The 24,832-nt window shown below is 33.7% G+C and overlaps 1 protein-coding gene across 7 annotated transcripts in view; it reads right to left on the bottom strand.

Moving 5' to 3' along the window:
• Positions 1–24,832, bottom strand: part of EPHA7 (EPH receptor A7) — a 165,187-nt gene that overhangs the window by 75,767 nt on the left and 64,588 nt on the right. Inside the window, exon 6 of one of the 7 annotated variants that reach the window (XM_060115328.1) lies at positions 2,278–2,853. The exons of 5 other annotated variants lie outside the window; for them this stretch is intronic. In XM_060115328.1, the coding sequence (XP_059971311.1) occupies positions 2,828–2,853 (26 nt within the window). In that variant the 3' untranslated portion in view covers positions 2,278–2,827. Of the gene's footprint in view, positions 1–2,277; positions 2,854–10,730; positions 11,331–24,832 lie in introns of those variants that run through there. One more of the 7 variants, XM_060115327.1, reaches the window with a different exon arrangement.

The following is a 24,832-nucleotide window of genomic DNA, read 5'->3' as shown; positions in this document are numbered from 1 at the left end:
AAATTCATACAACATATTAGTGAATAAAAGGAAAAGTCTGGAAACAGAAAACTGCGTATTTTCTGAACCGTGTACATTACTTCTAGATAACATTGATGGCTGTGCTTTAGAAATATGTCTGCAAGTATGCTGTGGCAAATAGGAGGGCCCACTCTTTGACTCTGAGGAACATGGCCAAGAAAAGAAAGAACCAAACCATGTTAACTATACTTATTGTGGTAATCATTTCTTAGTATATGTAAGTCAAATCATTATGCTGTATGTCTTAAACTTATGTAAACTCACTATCTTATTTTCTACTTAATTAATAATAATCCTGAAAAAAGCATTCTTTCCCATAAATACACCTTTTCTAGGACTGGGGTTTATGTAGGTTAAAAAAATGGGAATGGGTGGGAGGACAGTGAGATGGAAAGGGAAGGAGCATATAAAGAGGGAGATTTTCCTCAGTTAAGTATCTTTATGAGAAAAACACCCGTTAGCCTCCATCTCTGCACCTCCCCAAGTGAAAAGAAAGTGCAGGAAAGAAAAAAAAAGATCCAAATCACAATGCATATAAATACCTATGGTGTAGACCAAAAGGGTTTTTAAGGAAAGGAAAAAAACAATTAGAATTGCCAAGAGCAATATATAAACATTGGGAAATACTTGTATAAAATACAGTTCAAAGCAGAGAACCAATGGAATTTAGAAAGAATTAGTCCTGCCTGGTTTTTATTTAATAGAAATGTTGACATTATCTTACTTCTTTGATCTCCTTTTAATCATCAAAACTCTAAGTAATAGGGGCTTCCCTGGTGGCGCAGTGGTTGGGAGTCCACCTGCCGATGCAGGGGACACAGGTTCATGCCCCGGTCCGGGAAGATCCCACATGCCGCGGAGCAGCTGGGCCCATGAGCCATGGCCGCTGGGCCTGCGCGTCCGGAGCCTGTGCTCCGCGATGGGAGAGGCCACAACAGTGAGAGGCCCGCGTACCGCAAAAAAAAAAAAAAAAAACCTCTAAGTAAAAAACTCTTCACCGTATTCTTCTGAAAGAGATAGTATGCCCCTTCATCAAAGCAACTGCCAGGCCCATTCAGCTGCATGACAACATGGGCCAAACCAGTGATGTGTAACTGACTCACAAGATCCAAGCATCTGTTAGGATCTATTGTCTAAAATTTTCCATAATTTCAAACTTGGGTTAAATTGGTAAAAGTCAAGATACAACATCCTACTATTTACTACTGCTTCCTACCCTTCACACCTATTCCTGTTCCTGCCAAATACATGTACTAGGGCACCCAGGAGAAAAATAAAAGATAAAATAAGTAAAAGGAATTTTTAAAATATTCCAACAAAATGAACTACCACTTTTTTAATATTGAAAATAGGTATACAGTGAACCAATTCTGTTTGCAGTAGAAAAATTGTTTTGAACATACTGGTGTACCTTTAATATTTTATATATACTCAGATAAACTTTGAAGATTCTGAATATATTTAATTGGCTGAAAAAAAGGACTTTGAATCATAGAAATACCAATGAAGAAAACTTGTTTAATTCAAGCATTTGCCAAGAAAAACGGTTATCATCAAACACATGAGATTAAATAATTATCTGTTTTCTTTGCTGGCTCAAGATAGATGTAATGCTGATGCCTACGCTTACTGAAAAAAAATGATATAACATCCTGTCTTTGCCATCAGTGAGATCCATCAACTATTAAAGAACAATAATTCTAGACTTATAAACTGCCTGATGTCTTCACCAAACAGCCACACAGTAGATAATCCTATTAATAGGCTAGAGCTTATTAATGAAAATCTCATAAGAACACTCAAGAATAATGTTATGTGGAAAGTAGAAGCAAAAAGGAAAAGAGTGATACCTATCTCCCTCAATAGTCTAGGTTCCATGTGACACTATGCCCATTTTACCACAGAATTCCCAGCCCTCAGCAAACTACCTGACATACAGTAAGCTCTCACTAAATATTTGTTTCACAAACGAGTAAAAACGCAACCCAAATCAGAATACAACATTGACAAAACACTGAGTCATTTAAACATGTATAAGAAGTGATTTTAAATGAATTTAATATGAGTATTAAATGTTTAATGAATAGTACAGCTAGAACTTCCTTAGAAGAAAGGCTGACTGTATGTGATCTAAATCCACCATATGTGATGATTTTCAGTAATTCACTGGAAATTATAAGCAGAAACAAGCAAAAAAAAAAGGAATTTTTAAAACAGAAATATTTTGTTCCTTGAATTTTTAAGGTGAGATTATACTTTCTCTTCCCTTTTCACTTTCAGTGAGTGAGTTTCCTGCTAATGCAGAATACCCACAGAGCTGGAATCTCAACAAGGCATATCACAGTTTTGGACTAAAATTCTTCAGACAATCTACTCCACGAACATAGGGATCTTGCCTTCCTCGCACACTACTTGGTCTCTAGGGGCCAGCAGATTGTTTGACATATCATAGGCACTTAATATTTAATGAAGAAATGAATGAATGGGCTGAAATCACAAAGAGACAAATCATAACCAAATATAAGAAAAATATTTTCTTAGATATAAAGCTTCATAGTTTTTTGAAGATTACTATGGTATAGTCCTCTGTTTTCTCCAAGTGAGCCAAACCCATTCATTTGACTGGTATTCATGTGGCAGGATTGTGAGTTGCATCATAACTGGACACAATACTCCCAGTTGGAGGTGACAAGTGTAGAGCAGAGCTGAATATCAGACATCCTCAGACGACAGATTAGTGCAATCAAAGGCATATGAGATGTTCCGATGGCCATCAGACTCATGCTGAGTTGACTGCATCCAAAGTTCAGTTCTCACTGCTCACTTGCAGGGCTAGGGGTGAATGTTAATTCGACACAGATCACTGCCTTCTCCTTGAAACACTTTCTATGTTTTCAGAGCATTAAACTCTGAATTTTCCTCCTATCTCACTGGCCATTCATTCTCTGTCATTTTTTTCTGACTGTTCCTCATCACCCATTGCCCTGGCACTTCGATCCGAACCCTCTTTGTGATTTTAGCTATACTCACTCCATGTATGATCACATTTAGTTTCATTAGTTTAAATTCCATATTTTGCTGATAATTCTTATATCACTAACACAGACCTCACACATGAATTCCAGATTTGTATATCCAACTATAGGCATCTTAAACTTAGCATATCCAAAACTGAGTTCCTAATTTTCTCCTTCATACCTGTCCCTCTCATAATCTCCTGCATCTGAGTTACTAGCAATTTCATCTTTTCAGTTGCTCAGGTTAAAATGCTCGGAATTATCCTTGACTTTGCTCTTTCTCTCATAGCCCTCATTCCAACAGTCAACTCATCTTGTGGACTCCATATTCAAAATGTATCCAGAATCTGACCACCACTCCTTATTATTCCATTGCCAGTAGTCGAACACAGTCCAACTTCATCTCCCTTCTAGATTATTGCAAGAACCTCCGGAACTAATTTCCCACTCCCACCCTTGAGCCCTTCTTATCCATTTTTAACACAGCAGCCAAATTATATTGTTAAGGTGGAAGTAGACTGATGTCACTCCTCTGTTGGAACTTCCCATCTCCATCTAAAGCCAGTGGTTACAATGACCTAGAAGGACCAACACAATATCCTCCAATCCCATGAAATCTCTGGCACCCATTCTACTCTCTTCTATCTCCCCACACCAGCTACCCCCTCCTCCCAGCCCAACATGCCCACCATGCTCCTTCCTCAGGACCTCGCACAGAGGTTTCTCTCTGACTGGAACATTCTTCCTACCCTTGGTTTTGCTTTCATATCTTACTCAGGCTTTTATTCAAATGTCATCTTCTCAAGGAACATTTTCTGACAACGTTTTAAAAACTGCAACCACTCTGACACCCTGTTCATGCCTTTCTTGCACTATTTGGATAACATCATCTAGTTTTTAAATACGTCACACATTTAATAGACTTTTGTCTGTTCTACCCTGCATCTCACTCCTATTAGCAGTTTCTTAAGAGCAGATATTTTTTTGTCTAGTTCTTTCTCCCAGCACCTAGAAATATGTATAAAATTTATGATATACTGAATAAATATTTTTGCATAATAAAAGAATGAATAAAAGGGGTTTTTTGGGGCCATGCCGCACGGCTTGTGGGATCTTAGTTCCTCGACCAGGGATCGAACCCAGGCCCTGGCAGTGAAAGCACAGAGTCCTAAATACTGGACTGCCAGGGAATTCCATGAATGAAAATTTTAAGGGAAAGCATGTCACCAGTGAATTATCAACAATCAGCCAGCTGGAAAGAGGTCTGGTGTGATGGAATCCTCACCTTCCTAGAAGTGCACCATACATCACACTTTTTTGATATTTTTCCTAACTCAAAATAGAGTTAAGCTGGTCTTACCCAAGTTTATTATTTTTGGATACCAAGATTTCTCCTAGGACATTGGTTCCTGAGTTATAGCAACTGAAAAGGATTATAGGGTCACTATTCATTCTGGGTAATAATACATTCTCATTGAAGAACGTCCATGAAAGCTCTACATAATCAATGTGCCCCTCAAAGCACAAAACTTAAATAATAGGAGAAAGATTCACTGGGGGATATAGGACGGAAAGATGGTGTGGTCTCCTTAAGCAAACTACATACGCACCATGAACAAAATAATACTCTGAGTTAACAATATAGTAAACAAAATAGGCAAAGTTCTAAGTTCTTAAAGATAACAAAATTAAGAAAGGAAAAGAAGAAAGGAAATATTTTGTAGACAAAGAACACCAAAACTGCATTATAAAATCCATGTTCAAAACCACATTTCATGAGCAAAATCAGCTTGTAATGATGACACCATAACAGTGAAAGTCTCATCATTTAAATACATGCAGATAACAAACTGCTCATGAAACTGAGATTAATGAAGTTATTTAGTTTTTTAAATTACCATTAACTTTCAACTTTTGTCTCCTTTAGACATTTCATATTTTAGTGTCAGACTGAACAAATATCATCTTTCTCCAGATCTGTATTGTAATGATATAAGTAATATATGCCTAAGATAAATAACTACAGAGCTTGTCCCTCAAGTTCTAAAGGAGATATTGACCACTAAACAATTACCATTTACCTTCTAAGCAGAAATAACTGAAATTTTTAATAGCCAATTACCAGCAGTTTTTGTTTCAGACAAAAAGTTTGAAAGGTTTTATCAATTAACGTCCAAGCCAGACCATAAGCAATATTAACACAAATATGAAATTAAATTGTCATTTTTAGACACACTAACACAGCAACAGCATTTGGTCCAAGAGCTCTTCCAAGAACTTTACTCCACACCTGCTATACCATGAACTATGAATCCTGATATATTTGATTTTTCAAGTACTTTTCCAATATAGTTGTTCTCTGTAGAATTGAAAATAAGAGGACATTTCCCAAAGTATACATTCCATACCTTAGAAAGCATGACTGAGGTTAAAAAATTAGGACTTCTTGGATTTTCTTAAATATTTTTTGTCATTTTCTCAAGAACATTTGATAATGTTATGTATAAAATAATCTTGCTTTATATATTGTTTATTTCATACAACAATAATGTGGCAGAACTAGAAAGTAAAACCATGTCTCTCTTCCTTGAGGGCTCCATCTTTTTTCTACTATGCTCAACAGCTGAAGTGAAATCAAAAACAAAGACCTAGTCTTGGAGAAGACACTGAGCAATGATATTGTTGAATTAAATCATTAGCAATGTAAACTCTCACCCAAAGTATAACCAGATCCATCATTTTACACCAGTCAAAATAAAAACTACATTTTTGGTGGAGTGGAGAAAAATGTCACAATCAGTGGGATAAGGGGAGGGGATGGCTAAGGGAAGCTTGGAATAGTCCTTGTATACAATGGTAAACACAGTAATTAATTTTTTTCAAATAATGCATAAAGTGGTAATCATGGATAATCTGTTTATCCAAGGCAATCAACAGCATTTTCTTCAAAGCCCCCCCCCCAAATATTATTCCCTCTCTTCCTTGTTAGCTTGGGCATTAGGGGTCAAGCATTTACTGACTTACCCTGGAACTGATCTTAGGACTTTTCTTTATGGAGAACACACACACTTAACTACAATATTGAGGATTTCTTAAATGGCTTTACAGTAGAAGATTTGTCTGATCATATTCACATTTAAGAGTGATCAAACATTTCAATAAACCATGGCTATTTGAAGAAAAGTTTGCAATGCTGAAATATAAATTAGCAACATGGTAATGTAGTAAAACTATAAGATTTTAGGTATAATTTTTGACAAAGAATGTATAAATCAGAATACTATAAATAAGGAATATCACTGTACTTTAGGAGAAGCAGTAAACAGAGATGGCCTAAAAACAGAGTTTCTCCTCCAGTTTCATTTCTCATATAGCCACACCACCATAATAAAACCATGTTTTCTAAGGTTTCCATTGATATCCTTCTAGCTAAATCCAAATGTCTTTCTCAGTTTTCTCCACCCATAAACCCTTTCCAAATTCTGCAACTCTTGAATACATGCCTTCCTGAAATATGAATTACATCTTTATCCAAAAAAATATATATAAAGTGAATGCTCTGGAGCTCCCTCAAATCAAACACAGACATAGGTCTCTTGTTTTTCTTTTAGAACTTACTTCAAAAAAGAGATTCCTTCTAGAATGCACACTAGATTTGCTTATGTATGCACATAAACTTTTTCAAAGAAATGATCACGAAGAGTTAAAGAAATAATGTATATAACTGAGGACAAATAATTTTTTCATTTGAATTATACAAACAATTGAGGCAACAGTGCTTTTTCACCCAATAAATTTCTCAATGTTATTGGTGTATACTTGACAAATGTCAACAACTCTTTATACATTGTTTAGTTTATCAATTATTTCTTCAGTGGTATGTATTTTTCACTTTTCAGCTGCTAGTGTAAACCACTATGTCTTCCTGTCTGTCCCAAAGTACCCACAAGCCACTACTGAATGAAAAGGAGTCCGTTATATCAACTCTGCCTTAAGGGAAACACAGACAACTCTAAGTCACATTTACTCACATAGTTCAATTCAATAGAAATAATGTATTAAAATCTAATTAATTAGCGGTATCTATTTTAATATATAAATAAAATAGAAAAATATATTTTATTAGTGAAATAGTGAGGGAAATTAAGAGGTACAAACTTCCAGTTACAAAATAAATGAGTCACAGGAATGAAATGTACAGTGTGGGGAAAACAGTTAATAATAATGCGGAATCTTTGTATGGTGATGAAGGTTGTCCAATGGTACAAACTTCTGGTTACAAGGTAAATAAGTACTAGGGATGTAATGTACAACATGATAAATATAATTAACACGGCTGTATGTTACATATGACAATTGTAAAGAGAGGAAATCTTAAGAGCTCTTCACAGGGAAAAACTGTTTTCTTTTTCTTTTTCTTTTGAATATATATGAGGTGATGAATGTTCACTAAACTGACTGTGGCAATCATTTCATGATGTTTATAAGTCAAATCATTAAGCTGCTGTACACCTTAAACTTATACAGTGCTGTATGTCAATTATATCTCAATAAAACTGGAAGAAAGTAAATCTATTTTTCCAAGAAGTATGTATTTTGCACTTACTATGCACCTTACATTTTTATGTGCATGACCACAGAAAACATGTTGAATAAAAGCACCTGTTTAAGAATATTCTCACAGAACTGTATTCATGGAATGTTTATAGTGAAGCTCCATGGACCTGGGTGGGGGGCTGAGGAGTGGAACTGAATCAAGCAAAAAATAAAAATAAATGAATAAAAAGCCTTTTTGGAAGATTAATAAATGAATAACGATGTTCATAAAATATATACAACAACAGATATTTTAACTCTTCTTACCTTCATTGGCAAGTTTCACTTCTGCTAACTGGCTCTGACTATGAAGAGAACATACTATAAACAATGAACAGTTATTTATAGAGTGTGAGCTTTGTATATTTGTAATCTTTAATCTGATATGAACTTTTATAAACACTGCAAATACCATTTCTTTCTTTGCTAAGTGGCTTATATTTTTATTATATGCAGTGTTTACACAGGAACTCAATTATAACTTCAATGAAGTTAAATTTTTGTGCTACATTATAATATTCTTGTTCATGGCAAAAGTAAGCAAGTTCATATAAACATTAATATTGGTTATGTGCACATCCTATTAATACACCTGGAGGCAAAAGCCACAGATGTTTTAGAAATATGCCTTAAATTTTCAATAAATTTAAGTAGAAAATATTATTCAGGATGTTTTTGAATTTCAAATTTTCAAAGAAACTGATGTGATGAACAATATGATCTGGCAAAGATTTAAAGCAATCAAATTGTGTAAAGTTTTAATTTAAACGTGAAAAATGCTGGTTCAAAATTATCAAAATAATAGAAACTAATTTTATATTTCTGCTTGCATTAATTTGGTATTTCTAGAGATAATTCTCTAACCTGAATATACAACACCTACAATTTGAAATACTTCCCATTACTAGAGAGCAAATTTATCATATAGTGTTGGAAAAATGTCCAAAGAAGTATGTTAAATGTTACCATGGCTGCTACACTGGGTAGAAATCTACATCCTTGTGGGTTTTCCATGCATTATAACTGGGGTATTCTGAATCAAATCCATAAATATTAAGGTTAAAAGTGTGATGAAAATCCATTTTATCCCCTGAATTCCATGAAGACAATTGCATGTTATACTTTTACACTTAATCCAAAAGTGGTATAGATTTGTGATGTGTAGACTGTATTTAGAAATTTTCCAGTTTGTGTACGCATCACTTGTTTATTAGGATGGACTTTTTCTCCAGAAATAAGACAACACAACTACAAAAATCAAGAACAGGAAGAAGTAATATAACCTAGGAGATAAGCAGATGGGCCACAGTCTGACCTCACCGGTCAGCTCACCCAGACACTTATCACCTGGGGCAATTTGCTTAACTTTCCCCAGCATTCTTAATAACATATTCCTCACAAAACTAGGGAGTCAATAAAATGTTGGTAGGCAGGGCTGAATCACTAACTACCTCTCCTGTAACTCCAGTCTTACTTTTTCTGTTTCTTAAAATATAAGGGGGTACTCAAGTAATATTATAAAAATTCTCTCCACTTCTGTTTTTAGTATTAGAATGAAATGAGACTTTTCATCCAATCTAAAGCATAATCATCTACATGTGTGATATATTATCTGTCTAGGATTGTAATATAAGCTTTTTGGCCTGACCAAACCTGGGACATGAATTCTATTTAAAATTTTACAATTTCATTGGTATTTACATTATAATTCCAAAGTACTAGTTAAAGCTCTGGGTATCATTAGGGACATAAGGAATTACTTAAACAAAAAGCAGTGAAATAATTGTAATTAAAAAAACACCTGTGCTTTGTGAAGGAGACCACCAGAAAAGATATAGAGTACTAAGATAAAGAAAGGGGCAAAAGGCAAAAAACCTATTGGACCCATAAGTTAACCCATAATTTAGTGACATTATGATAATCATCCACAGTTTTTGTTTTTTAATTTTAAGTCCCATGTTATCTATAGGGAGTAAAATGGAGACCTGGAAAATAGCTATAGTTTCTGAATTCTTATAACAATAGTTTCTTACTGAAATATGAATCACTGTAAATTACATCATTTTCCTTTGCATTTGGTGAAAACTTAAACAGAGAGAAAGAAGTTATTTAGCTATTTAATAAAGAACTCCCTTATTCATCTCTTGATAGTCTATAGACTTGGTAGTATAGAGATCCAAACATTTATACAGGATATTAGAGATGTATGATGCAGCTTTCTGTCTAGAAAAGAAGCACAGGTATTATCCTTGTTACACAATATAACTTGGATAAGGTCTAAGTGTAATTTATACATTTTAAAAAGCACACTTAAAATAGTATCATAAAAGGGAAAAAACTTTAAAAGTTTATGTAGTGTACTGAGTACCAAAACTTTCAAGCCTTTCAACTACTATAAGGCTTTTTTAACATAAGAGAGAAAAATAACATGTAACCATTGTGTAACTTCATTTACAACATTGCTCTTGATTCTTAAGATGGCTCAGAGGAATATTCCTTGCACTCTCTTCAATGAGTTTAGCATCAGTAAACCGTGCAAGTGTACAACATACATAAAGTTTCAGATTCTACTCATATGCTGTTTGTTACAAACTGTTTTGATACAGAGAACCCACCACTTTGAAAGCCTAATGGGGAGTCAAATGTACAGGTGTACAAAGCCTTTTACACCTTCTAAGAACAGGAGAAGCAGTTTTCCCCATGACCAGCTCCAATAGCAGCTACCCCTCAAGCAGCCAAGAGCAATCTCTCTTGCTTTGTTTGCATGGCATCCTTCTTCCAATTTAACCGTAAATTTAGATGGTGCTTAGAGTGATATAAATTGGATCTCCTTTATTAAACACTATAGAAAAGGAAGAAAAAAAAACAAAGAAGCCTATATCAACTAACTTGTTCCTTTTGTTCAGCATCCTTAGGGTTGGGGGTTGGAAGTGGTTAAGAAAAAGGCATGAGTGAAGTTTAAAGGAGTAATTAAAAGTGACTGATGGTGTGGTTTTGCTGTATTTGGCTGAAGGCACATTAACTACAGTGAGAATCTTCACAGAAAAGTACCTTAAACAACAGGAGAGTGTACTTCTGCTTTGTTTTCAACTCCACAAAAACCTCACTTTTCTCCCATGGGAGACTGACCCAGAACACTAGAGAAAGATCCTCAAGGATAAGATTGCTCAGTAATGTCAAAGACTACCTGTGATCAAAAGCAAGCTTCCAGTGACCACACACCATTTCTAAAAGGTCAGAATCTCAAGATCTTGTAGTAAGTGAATGTATTTACACACTGGTTGAATAAGGCTGTAATAAAAGACTCTAGTTTTATTCTTTGGAATACAGATTAGAAATGAGACCTACTTTTCTGTGGGTAGTCCTCTGACCAAGTCTACCCTTAGAAAAAGCTACTTTTACAAATAGAAAATCAGTCTAGACATAGTGCTGCTTTGTATTGAAGAGAATTTTGAAGTACCCAAAGGAAAGAAAATCCTGTTTTCAAAAGGTCTCAAACACGTATTTTTAAAAACCACTCATACATATTTGTATAAATTCATTCAGTCAATAATTGAGAAATTTCTCTCATAGAAAGCTAGCAGGAAAAGAAAATATTCCAATATTTTTTCCATATCAAACAGGACAGTATCAGAGACAAATCTGTTGTTATTCTCACCACTGATCTCATACCTGCAGCTCTCAGGTCAGATGTACCTAAGAAAGAGAAGTAAATATCACAGGATGGAAAAAGCAGCAGCATACTGGAGGCAAAGAAATGAATTCTCAGGGAACAACCTGTTCTTTGTTTACCATCTATACGACTCTTGTGACACTGGAATAGTGGTTTCATATTGTAGCATGTTTTTTTTTCTGTACCTAGTTGCTGCTCACCACCAAATCAAACAGGAAGGCAGGAAAGGCAGAAAGGAGAGAGAAAAGGTGGCGGGGGGTGGGGTGGGGAGGGAGGGAGGAAGGAAAGAAAAGAAAAGAAAAGAAAAGAAAAAGAGATGACAGGTCAAACAATATAAAACTCCAGCACAGGAGGCCCAAGAATATTGTCATGTTGCCAAAAATCCCCATCAACAGCCCCTGGGGGTAGAAATGTAAAAGGCAGACAAGGACTTTCTGAGGTAAAGGTCAGTCTGGAACAGCTGTCATATATTATTCCATCCAAAACTAGAATGCATGTGCAAAGTCATGTTCTCCTCCCTCTTTCTTTTTTTACATCTTTTGGCTTCCTAATTCTTGCATTTCCCCCCCACCAATCATTTGAAATAATCTAAGCAGGGTGTGTGTGCAAGAATGTGTATTCAGTGGCTCATGTTTTAGCCAACAGAAAAAAACCACTGGAAAAGTAGAAACCAATCAAATATACCAAATAAGAGAACTGTTTCCAGATACTTAGTAAGCTTGTACAGAGTTACAAAATGGAATACTCTGCTTGTGATCCTATACCATATCTGAACCACTGAAATTCAACTTTCTCTCTAAACTCTTATTTCAATAAACCATATTTCTCCTACTCCCAGTTTGCCATAAGTGGGCTTAACTTACAAATATAGATGTTCCCAGGTATTTAAAATTTCTTCAAAGCTTTCAGCTATATCTGGATATTAAATAATTATCAAAACAAAAATAGGTTATTTTAATTCTCTTATTATTTAATGGAGATGGATACTAGGATATCTTTTAAAAGCATAACTAACGATTATTGATCTTTAGAATACTTCCAATTTGTTTCTATAAAATCATTTTCTTCTAGATTTATATTATCATACCCTCAAAATACAATATAAATTGAGCCTAAAAGTGGAAGATCCCTATATTCTGATGGAGTAGTAAAGAAAATTGTATATAGCTATAATATCTCCATATATCTAGAAAATTAAACTTTATGTTAAATCCTAAAAAATATTAAATTTTAACATTGATACTAAGCATCATTTTTTAAAAGTAAAATAATATGAAAACTGGCAATAAAAATAGGTTTTTAATTTATTGTGAGATAGGGTCTTAAGAATTCAAAGTTCATTTTATGAAATCGATTATATCTAATACACGTGTCATTAATTCCTGGAATTCTCTGAATTATGATGGTTTTGCCCAGAAATAGGTTTTTAGAAATGCCTTTACTTTCATAGGCCTGGTTATTGAGAAGACTACATATTGGGAGAATGAGGTCAATATTAATTTTTGCTATAATCAGTATTATTTTGCTAATTTTTCCAAGACAGTGCTTTTGCTACAGTCAAATTTATAGCACAGCTGTTCAAATTTCCATTCTAGTATATCAACACCACCAAATGACAACTGCAAAGTGTTTTTATTTTATAAAACTTTTTCATGTATTGCTTTATGTAATACCTACTTAACTAGTAAGATATAGAGATTGCATTAATTGCCCAAGGTCAAAAAACAACTTATATAGCATGGATTCAAACACTGATTCCAAATCCAGCATTCTAAGTCAAACTTATCTAATGTGTCTTTTAAGTCTATCTATCTCTCCATGCACTATTATGTAGAAACTGATTTTATTTTGATATATTTATTGGCTCTGTAAACAGCCTAAGCAATAAATATTTTTGGCAAGTCAATACACTGAAAAAGATCAACATCAAAGAATATATGGAAGAAAAGCCAAATAACTCTGATAGAATGTTTCTAGTTAACAAACCATTCCTAAATTCTAAACTAGATTCTACTGATTTACTATATGATTCTATATAAGCAGTCTTTCTCATTTGTCTCAATTCCTTTATCTGTGAACATTAATTACATTTGTTATATTCCAATTCAAAATGATGTTATAGGGAACAATAACAATTACTGAAAAATACAAACCATCATGAATCAGAAATGTCAAAAAGAAGCTAAATGTAGGGACAGATGTTGAAAAGTCATAAGCTCCTTGTTTGGCTATTAACATTTAAGAGGAAATATAACTATTTAAGAGATACTATATATCTAATTATCAGGGGCATATATGTTAATAGTGTATTCATAAAGGAAATAATTCCTTTCAAAATGTCTAATATGAATCCATACATATTCATACAACATGGCATGTACATATCTGATGTGCATGTGTGTATATATACAGATGTGTGTGCACACACACTTTACTGAGGAATTCACAATAGTGAACCATTCAGTAGCAAATATCCCTGGCCAAATTAAATTCTGAGTTAAGCTATATTGTAGCTTGTAAGCAATAATTATGAACATATCTAGTCAAAATAGATTAAATTGAATTATTGCATCTCCATTCTAGAAATATTATGAATGGTAAAACATTTCTATATATTCTTGCAATTAAAGCACTGTGAAAAAAATAGAAGACATTTCTAAGTGACAAGGGAAACTAATACTTGGATAAAAAAATACTATGTGATTCTTACAAACTTGTGTTAAATGCTTTTGGAATCCATAATTAATATGTACCCCATTAAAATGTGTTGAACTATTTGTCTAAAAAACAAAGGGTCAAAAATTAAAGTTACATGTTAAGAGATTTTTAAAAAACTAGTTAGACTTTTTTCTGTGTAGCGTTTGGTTTGATGGTGGAATACTAATAAATTCAATCATAAACTATGGCCTTGTGGAGATACACGACATTAATTTGTGAGAGGGGTCAGGGTAAGCGGCGGAGATGTACACGATTAACCATGCAAGGGTGATAGTAGAAGGTGAAGTACTCATCCTTTTTTTCAGTATCACCAGTCCATATTTTCCAAAATATCTTACTGTGTAAACATTATAGCCTATTTAGTCTACAAAAGATTGGACAGCCTTCTCTTCTACTAATCAGGCAATCTAACGCTTAAAAAATTGACAGATATTAAGATCACTTTCACAGGCAACTGATCTATTTACACTATATTTTAATTTGATTTTCAAGAAGCTCCAAGTGTTTTTTGAAATGTCTTCAGAGTAGAGAAGTAAAAGCTATATTCCTTATAAGCATAATTTCCAAATTAGAAAATTACAAAGCACAGTGAAATTTTTGCACTAGATTTAAAACAACACTATAACAGAAAGGCAAGTTATACATTTCAGAATTATGGTACATATGTGTGTAAGCTAACTTGGTAAGATCATTGAACTTTGGCATTAATTGGCATCAGTAATTCCTTAATGAAATCATCAAAAGATAGGGAAAACATAAAAGGTGAGTTGTTAATTCAGAACAAAGAAAACTTTTGAAAAGTATATGACTAGATATAAAGCAGGGTAATTGTGATTCTAATTTTGATCTAACCGTCTTTTAACTCTCAAATATTCACCTAAATTCATATAAATCTTAAATCCTGAACTAAAGGAACATGCTTAAGTGTAGGTGGTGAACTGTGGCAAATTTATATCAGCAGGTTGATACAGATGTTAGCTACAGTTAACAACTGAGCACAGCTCCCCACATAATAAAATTATGTACAGATTGGCTATACCTAAAAGTGAAGGCTTTCATGATTACAGTAATCTATAGGCCTCATTAAAGATGGAAGTGTACTTTTGATGTCAAATATAGTTTAATCACAATATCTAAGGAAAAAAAAAAAAGCTTTCTGAGTCACAGTTCCAGGATTTGGAAGGCCCCAGATCTCTTTCAGGGTCTGCCTGGTTAAAATGACCCAAGGCCCATTCAAGCACACATAATTCAAGAGGCCTGCCTGCCAGCAATAAAGGCCGAAATTGGATACTTGGTGAGATTAATTACCTAGATAGGGCTTGATAATGCAAGTCAAATGGGAATGTAATTAAAGTGCACCTTCCATGAAAATTATTCATTGCTGATGGATCAGGTGACAGATAAATCAAAAGGCATTTTAAAAAAGACTACAGGTTAACTTGAAGCAGGTCTTTCCTCTTTATAAAACTCTGTAATTGCAGGTGTGGAATTCACTCTTGCTGGCCTATCCTCATCATGATACCATAAGACAAAAAGGTAGATTGTAATGCAACCTATTAGAAACAGAAGCCAATAGAAAAACTATTAGGATCATAGTTACAAACAAAAGGTCAGCTAGACTGGAACCAGTTGGCTGGCAGCTTTCAGAAGAGAATATCATCCTATGTTCATACTGTAATAGGGATGCAACTATAAAAGAACAAGTGATGAATTAATAAACTGACAAGCACTAGCACTAGCACCCCAGGGTGCAATTCTATAGATGAAAGGCTTGCTGGGGTAATCAAACAGAGTTATAAAGTAGATAAACTGAATGGCATAAGACATATTTTACATCATTATTATTTAAAGTCTTCCTGGATGTGTTGTTAATTCTTTACTGCCAATACATTTATTTACAGTCTAAGAACAATTTAAAAACTGTTTTATAGCAACATCAGGGTAACTTCAGTTACCTAGAGGGATATTACATCTAATTTCTATGTTGCGTTCTTTCAGGTATGTTTATTACACACCTAACAGAAGATAGATGAAGCAAAATGTCCAGTTAAATGATAGTTATTGGAAAATATGGTTTTACATGTTACTCATTTGTTTAACTAATGAACACATTTTGCTTTTACTGACCTGTATAAAGAAAACGCATAATAGTTTTCTTGTCTACAAAAACAAACTTAATGCTGAACAAGGAAACCATGTCATCTAGTAGACTGCATACGAAATTCAAAAAAACAACAAATCACTGCCTCATAAAAAATAAAAAACAGCATAAAAGTTGAAAGATTTTTGATGTATGAAAATCTTTAAATAATAATGTAAATATTGATTTACTATTAAAAACCCTCAAATAATTATGTAGCTTTCATAGGCAAAGACACAATAAGATTTTAGATATGTAAATTTGATACACAGGGCCTATTTTTGTTTGAAGTGCTATAGGTGGACATATAAAAATACATCTGTCAGAGAACTATCCGTTTATAGTCCTCCATTCCTAAAGGTTACTGATTAAAATTGAAGACAGGCATGGTAAACATCCAATGCATTTTATCAGGAGACACTGTTCTTTATGTTCCCTGCAGGTTCCAGTTAGTAACTTAATCCCAGCCAAACTATAAAGTAAACTGTTCATGATTTGTCAGACTAGCTGATGCTTGTCCAGAAAAATGGTCTGAAAAAAGAGTCACCAGGACACTATAATTAAGATCCATTCATCCATTTCATCCCTGGATTGAAGAAAATAATGAAACATCAAAGTAGTCAGACAGCAGTCTAAAGGAGGTCAGTTAGTATCTTTTCAAACATAACACCAGTATTTAATGCAGCAGGTGCATGAGAAGTGACTTACAAATCATAATAATTCCCAAGGTTTGGTGAAATAGCATCATGGCTTTCTGTTTGTAGTTTATGCAATTTTTAAAGATAAAGGAAATGTGACTCAAAATAAAAGGCGAAGGCCCCTTAGTATTATAATACAGAAAAATAGCAAGAATAAAGTTTCCAAACTTTTAGGTAGTTCTCCTACATTTTTATAGATGAACACATGATATGGAGCATAATTTAAAATGTCTGAGGAAAGCAAAGAAACTACGGAGAAAAAGAACTAAGGAAACAAAAAGCATAACATAAAATGTAACTATACCTATATATACTTAATTTTATATGAAGAAAAAATATATTAGTATAATAATTAAGAATTAAGCAACATTTTATATTAAGAATGTAAATGCATAGTTTATCTTAACAGAATTAACATCTTTTTTCTTATGACCTCTATTTCTGAGATTATCGAGTTCTCAACAATGAAATATATGTGAGGCAAAATTTGGGTTCTTAGTGACGTCAGGGATGTGTGAAAACCGGATGAGATGTCAAAACAAGGAGAAAACAAGGTTTCGATAATGTATTAGAAAAGAACAAAGGCAGTCTTTTTTTCAAACAAAATTCAGACTCATAATCTATCTTAGAATCTTTACCAGTCTGATAAATGTTGTATGAAATCAGCATAAAAAGTAATTACATTTCAATTCAGCCAACACTGAGCACTTATGCCCCATATGTCATAGTGTGAGGCTTTGTTTTGAACCATGACAAATATGATCATGACATTCTCTACCCCAAGTTGTCTATCAAAATTGTCTCATGGTTTGAAACTGTTAAATTCAATGGACTTTCTTCTGTCTCCATTCTATTGACCTCCTGTGACATTTGATTCTATGATCAACTGACTCAGGAAATTTTCCTTCTTTGGTTACTGTGACAGCCCTCCTATCCAAATGGTCTGGGTACTCCTTTTTGATTTTTGTCATGTGCTTTGGATATTCTGCCAGTTTTCTCTCAAAGTTTTAAATTCTAGCTCCACCTCCTCTTTCCCCCAAAAGGCTATTCATTAACTCACCATCTATGATTATCATTCCCAAACCTATAACTTTTAAGTCTCACCAACATCCTAAAATCCATTCATTTAGGAATGTATATATGCTCATAAAATGTATGACGTTAAAACATACATATAGTTATAACTGTCCATATACATGTCTGTAGATACATCAGATCACATGTAACAGCCTAATGTAACCGGAGCTAAGGGTGTTGTGTTTAAGAGTATTAGCAACATTTGAATAACCTATACAATAGGGATATGGCTTAACCAGTATCCTCGCATTTGTTATCATATAATACATGACTGCCATTATGAATGCTATGCTCAGTGTTCTGCATCTTTCTATATGCTGAGGCTATGATCAAATATTATTAAAATTTGGGACAATAATTATCTGATGTCAACATGCTGTGGATAATTAAGAACTGTGTGCGTTAAAGTTACACTAATTGTTTTTCATGGATCTTCTCTAGTCCTTGTGTCTTAAGACAAGGCAAGCAACCACAGGACTGCATTCACATCTCTTCCCCGTGCTTTGTCACAGAGCATATACCATGCACTCTGCCTTCTCCCTGATTATTTTGTTAAGTTGCAGCAATTATCTCTCCCTTTGTGACTGGCTCCTTTGTAAATGGAGTGCAGGAAATTTGGATAATTTTTCCTGGGTTTTTACCTCTTAATCCTTGTTTCTTGCTTACAATAGCATAAAGGGAACCAAAGTCATAAAACAGTTTGAATTGAAACAAGTAGCAATCAGGCTTTTGCCGTAGTAATTGACAGATGTGAAAAGCAAGATCTTGATAGTGTTCCCTCCTTCACCCTATAACTTAGACCGGTTGGTTAAAACTGTTAATGATTCTCTTGGATCAATGTCTTTTCCTTGTAGCTCTAATTTACTGCATTGGTTGATTAGTACAGATGTTCTTGTGGATGGTTCTGCATCATTCCACCAGGTTGCTTGTCTGAATCAAATTTGCTTCAATTCATCACCAGCGAAGCAAGGAATAAAATAATCAACATTTACTCTCTTTTAAACTGGTACTGAAAACAGAACAACTAAATGCTTGTCAATTTAAAAACTATCTCCTACCTGTCTCAAAGCTATGTCCCTCAGCTCATCCAAGGCTTAAAATGATGTGTATAGTTGGGTGTAGCACAGTGTAGGAGATGGGACTGGGTGGAACCTAAATATGTACTTCAAATCCATTTTTTTAAATTGAGGTATAATTGACATACAATATTATATTAGTTTCACTGAATGTTTATCGTCAATATCATCATCATCATCACTGCTACCAATTCACATTATATATACTTGTCTATACATGAATAATGTATGAATTACCATCCACTGACTTTTCATTCTCCTAAATGCAGCTTATTGATTTCTTGCTCTTAAATGAAGTTTTTCTGAAACTGTGCCTGTCTTCATAATGCTATTCCTTTGGGACAATGGTTATGACAGTTTGCTCTATAAGGACTAAGCAAACAACTCACAGATCAAAACCTTTTTGTATTGTGGAACACCACCAAGTAACTCAGGTAACCAGTTTTGGTCAACTAAGGATCAACCAAAAATCACTTCTTGATTCAATTCGTATTGAAAATCTTTCACAAACATGTTAGTTTGTATTCTTAGCAGAGTAATCTTACTATACTACATACATTTTGCTGTTTTATTATTTATGATTATGTAATACTTTCAGAAAAAGAGAATGGTTTCAATATATATTGACCCAGGACTGTAACCTGAAAAAAATTTGCATATTTTACATCAGTCCCTACTGTTAACTTGTTTTTTGTATCTTTTTCTCCCTAAAAGTAAAGAGCAGGTGGTCTGGTTAGTCACATTTCAGTTAAAACAGATTTTCTATATCTCCCTTGAACAAACTTCTTGACTTTAAAAGTAAAGTAGCTATTTTGTTATAAATAATATTCTAGTGGCTATATTTTCAATTATCTATAATCTCTACAAACTGAGAGTAGCAAAATGAAGGATCTCCTATTAAGGACAATGCATATATAATAAGAATGACTTTACATAATTCCATCATTATGGACTATTCCAAGATAATGATCCTAATGGGCAGTCATATTTTTTGAAGAGTCTCTTTAGAGGAAGCTTAAGTTTAACAAGTTACAAATTTAAATATCCAAAACATATAGTTATAAAATTTTTTTCACTAGAAAATCCTGAAACTGCAGTCACTTCTTAATCATGTAGAAATTGCTAGGTTAAAATTGCCAAGAATATGACAAACTTGCTCAAGCTTGAATATTCAGGGACAAAACTCATAACTTATTTTGTATTGAATATTCTGCTACCAACAGTGTAGCACCTTCTACAATTTATGAGATAATGAATTGGCTCTGGTTTAAAAACCAGAATGTTTTTAATGTCAAAAGCAAAATATTACTATTGGTCTTTCTGGCACTTACTAATGCATTGCACTAAATAAATTTAGTACTTTTTGATGGGGCAAAATCACAGAAATGCATAAAATGCCTACAACTCCCACTCCTTGACCTATTCACAAAAACGTGTTCATGCCTTAGCTGTCCTCGTGCATATGGAAAATAAATACTTTCCTTCAAAATAATAGGATGGAACTAAACTATCTCAGGGATGAGTATTTGTATTATTCTACTCAGGCTTCTATAATAAGATACCATTGGTTTGGTATTTAAAAAAAAACAAATTAGTTTTCTCAGAGTTCTGGAATCTGGAAGTCCCAGATCAAGGTCCAGTAGGGTTCAGGTTCTGATGAAGCCTCTCTATGTGGCTTGTAGATGGCCACTTTCTGGCTATGTACTCAGTGATCTCTCCTCACTGCATGTGCATGGAGAGAGAGCCAGTTCTCTGGTGTCTTTTACCGTAAGGACACTAATCCTGTAGGATCAGGACCCCAACCTTATGACCTCATTTAACCTTAACTACCTCCTTTTAGTCCCTATCTTCAAATATAGTCACACTGAGGTTAAAGCTTCAACATAAAAATTTTGGGAAAGACACAGTTCAGTCCACAGCAGTATTATAACTGAGTTATTGCACAAATCAACTCTTTCTTCCCACTTAAATATTACCCACAAAACAGCAATTTTGAGATCAAGAGTTTAAGAAAAGATTAAGATATATTGAAATGAAAACACAAGAGATTAGAACATACTAGATTTCTTTCAAACATTAACAAAGTCTTTCCATTCAATAGTATGCAGATCAACTTGTCACCCTGACAACATAAGCATAGATAGTTCACTACAAATATTTATAAAATCAGAAAAGGGTGGATATGACAACTTACAAAGATACTGAGACTGAAGAACAAGAAGGAGGGATGAAGATGAAGGTGTGGGGCGAGAACATGGGTGCTTACAGGCATTTCTTTACATATATTTTAATCAAGAAAAATCACAGAACAGCTATGTGCTATAGTCTTAAGCAGTTACAAAACTACACAAAGGAAAAAACTATTAAAATAAGCTATAAAAAGCTGGTGTCATGTGCTTAAAATAGACAGGAATAAAGACACAGACCTACTAGAGAATGGACTTGAGGATATGGGGAGGGGGAAGGGTAAGCTGTGACAAAGTGAGAGAGTGGCATGGACATATATACACTACCAAACGTAAAATAGATAGCTAGTGGGAAGCAGCTGCATAGCACAGGGAGATCAGCTCGGTGCTTTGTGACCACCTAGAGGGGTGGGATTGGGAGGGTAGGAGGGAGGGAGATGCAAGAGGGAAGAGATATGGGAACATATGTGTATGTATAACTGATTCACTTTGGTATAAAGCAGAAACTAACACACCATTGTAAAGCAATTATACTCCAATAAAGATGTTAAAAAAAAAAGTAGTCCAAAAAGAAAAAAAATAATTTGACCTTCTGCAGGTTTTCAAAATATGAAGAATTCTAAAAGTTTTCAAAATTAAATGTGACTTGTATCTTAATATTTCATAATAAGATTATTTTAAGCTTTTGTTCTAAATCTCTACTTAAATACCAAGTTATGGATAAAAACTCAGTTTAAGATTTTAAGTATATCTATAGCTTTAAGAACAAATCACAAAATTTTTATACTTCAAATCATTATCTTATATATTCATTGCATGATTTAAATAAAATTATAATGCATTTGAATTTAACTAATCCTTTATGTATTAATCTTGATAATCTTAGAAAGTCTCTTTACAGGACAATAAACAATGAATTTATGAATTTAACTCAACAAGTTTACTAAGCATGTACCCTGGGCTTAATATGTTACAGAGGCTAGAGAATAAGACCAAAGATGCCACTGTTTCTTTACACTGTGAATTCTAACAGGGAAGACAAACATTTCACACATAATATGTGAAAAATATTATAAGAAAATGCATGAGATACTTACTGTAAGATCAGATCACAAAAAGACATAATTTTCTCCCAAATTTTCAGTGTGAACTTGGGATGTGAAGATACTGTGTAGGCATATTGGTCTTTACATGTAAAGTGATCAGCACATACTAAATAGTCAACAAGTAGTCACTAATACTTGTTATCAGTACTTATACCACATGGTTGCATTTCCTATAATGAAAATTTTATTAAAATAGCATCCAAAAAATCTTTTATATATATATTTTAATTACTGATCACTGAAGAAAAACTGTAAATGGATCTACATGTATATTTTTAAATTAGTGGTATCACAAAAATATTTTATAAAGAATAAAATTTCACTAACATAGTCTAAAGCTCCTACTTGCAAAGCAAATAATATAAATTTCTAAAATGTCATGCCCTTTGGTATAAATTAGCATGACTGAATTCTGCTATGCCATTCAGATACATCAGATTTATAAAAAAAACTAGAAACAAATGCATTTTTGAATGGTTTACTGTTAAAGGAATCACATTCAGTTGATTTTTCTGCTGCAGACTGCGTAAGTGTGTGTATGTATGTATGCATGTTTTAATAACATTGACACTATTTCCACACATTTTTTGTCATTGTTGGGTTTTTTTTTTTTGCATTTATATCTTGTTACACCTTATGGCAATAACTGCTTTTAATATTACTCAGTAAATGTTCTCAAACAAGAAAATATTATTTTCTTAACATTACGTTCCCTTAAAAAATTAAGAAATCTCAAAATATATAAACTTAAATGGAACTAATTGGTTTTCCTTAAAGGACACATAATTTGATGGCCTACTATTTAAAATCATTGAAAAGAGATAATCTGAGTTAACTTATGAGAAAAATCATCACAGTTGAGTCACATTAATAAGTGTGAGTGAAGATATTTCAGACAAATACAGGAAATGACTTTTGGTATTCTCTTTTTTGTAGAATTTTGCTTATGTATAATGTTATATCATATAACTCTATGATTATATTTCATTTGGAACATTATGTAAACATCACAAATCTAAGTAAAGGGAATACTGAAGCCAATCTTAATTTTGACAGAGAAATAAGATTTGAAATATGATTTCAAATATGATTTGAAAACGTAAGGGAAATTAGTCCATTAAGATATGAAGGGTTGTTTCTGAAGTTTCTTAAAGAAGGGCAATAAAATCATAGCCAGAAGGCAAATACTATAGTTACCAATGCTCCCTCTCGGAGATTATATGTGTTATTAATATCCTCGGGAAACAAAACTTCTTAGGAGGTCCCCTTTTCATTGAAGAGTAATTTATGACCAGACCATTAAATCAATCTGCAAATTCCCATGTAAAGGATTTTAGAGCTAAATTCTTTAAGATAGAAGTCCATGATAAGATTACAGAGCATAATAATTCTGAGGTAAGGGGTATACTTGATTACAATAATCTGGGTCGCCACTTTATAACTTACCATGTGACACTGGTAAGTCTAAGCTTCAACTTTTTACCTGTAAATGGTATTAATACTTGTTTTACCAACTTTATAAATTTACTTCAAATTTGAATGATATAATATGTATATAAGTGCTATATAAATCATTCACCCCTATACAACAAAATTGATGATGAGAAAAAGAAAATAGTTCTTTTTGAGAGAGATTCTATATGATATCTTTGTAGAGAAATTAAGAAATTTTGCCTTAAAATGGCAATTTTGCTGATACTTTCTCATATTTTCAGAAAATGTTTTCTATATATCTGTTTTCCAGAGGAATCAAGGCTAAGCAGGAGAATTTTTTTTTTTTAAACAAACTGCTATATGGAATACATCAAATGTTCTGTGGAAGATACACAAAAGTTTAAGATGTAAACCAGGGTCAGTTCCATAACTTTTCTGTTCAAAAACATCCAGTTCCCACTATCTCCTCCCCCCATTAGAAAGGTCTTCTTTCCTAAAAATAAACTTTCCCATTAGTTCTTCCCACAAATCTTTATTCATCCAGTTGCTACCACTTATTCTCTAAACACACTCTGAACTTTGCCCCTTGTATCCTTTGGCATGATTTAACTCTATGTAATGGATGTTATAATGGACGGTCCCCATTACCCTTGGTGAAGGAATGAAGAACATATTTGCTAGTTGCTGAGATAGCTGCGCAAAAGCAAACCTCAGTTCCCTGCCGCCCTTTAGAATTTCCTTCTCTGAAAAATGACACCTTCCTAGAGGAGCCTGCTAGAGGAGTCTGCAGCCAGTGTCTGTACGACAAAGAGGTATAAAAGCCTGCCACTATCTCTTCAACTTGGGACAATCTGAAGGTCCCTTACGGGTGGAGAGCTTGTCATGGAGTTGGCAGAGAATCCCAATGAGACTGCGTTATGGCTCAATTTCCCTTCTGCTCAGTCCTGCTCCTTTCCTTTCTCTTCAGATGGTGCTGATCCCAAGTACATGCCCTAACACAACTCCTGCAAGGAATCTGCATCAAAGTGTCTGCTTTCTAGGGAGCCCAATTTGGGAAATCATATCCTCTTTCAAGAGGTTCCAGTTTTCA

The sequence above is a fragment of the Mesoplodon densirostris genome, chromosome 12 (assembly GCF_025265405.1).
Source record: "Mesoplodon densirostris isolate mMesDen1 chromosome 12, mMesDen1 primary haplotype, whole genome shotgun sequence".
NCBI classification, from domain to species: domain Eukaryota; kingdom Metazoa; phylum Chordata; class Mammalia; order Artiodactyla; family Ziphiidae; genus Mesoplodon; species Mesoplodon densirostris.
The sequence above is the reverse complement of the archived record's forward strand: the minus strand, read 5'-3'. Positions and strand labels throughout refer to the sequence as shown.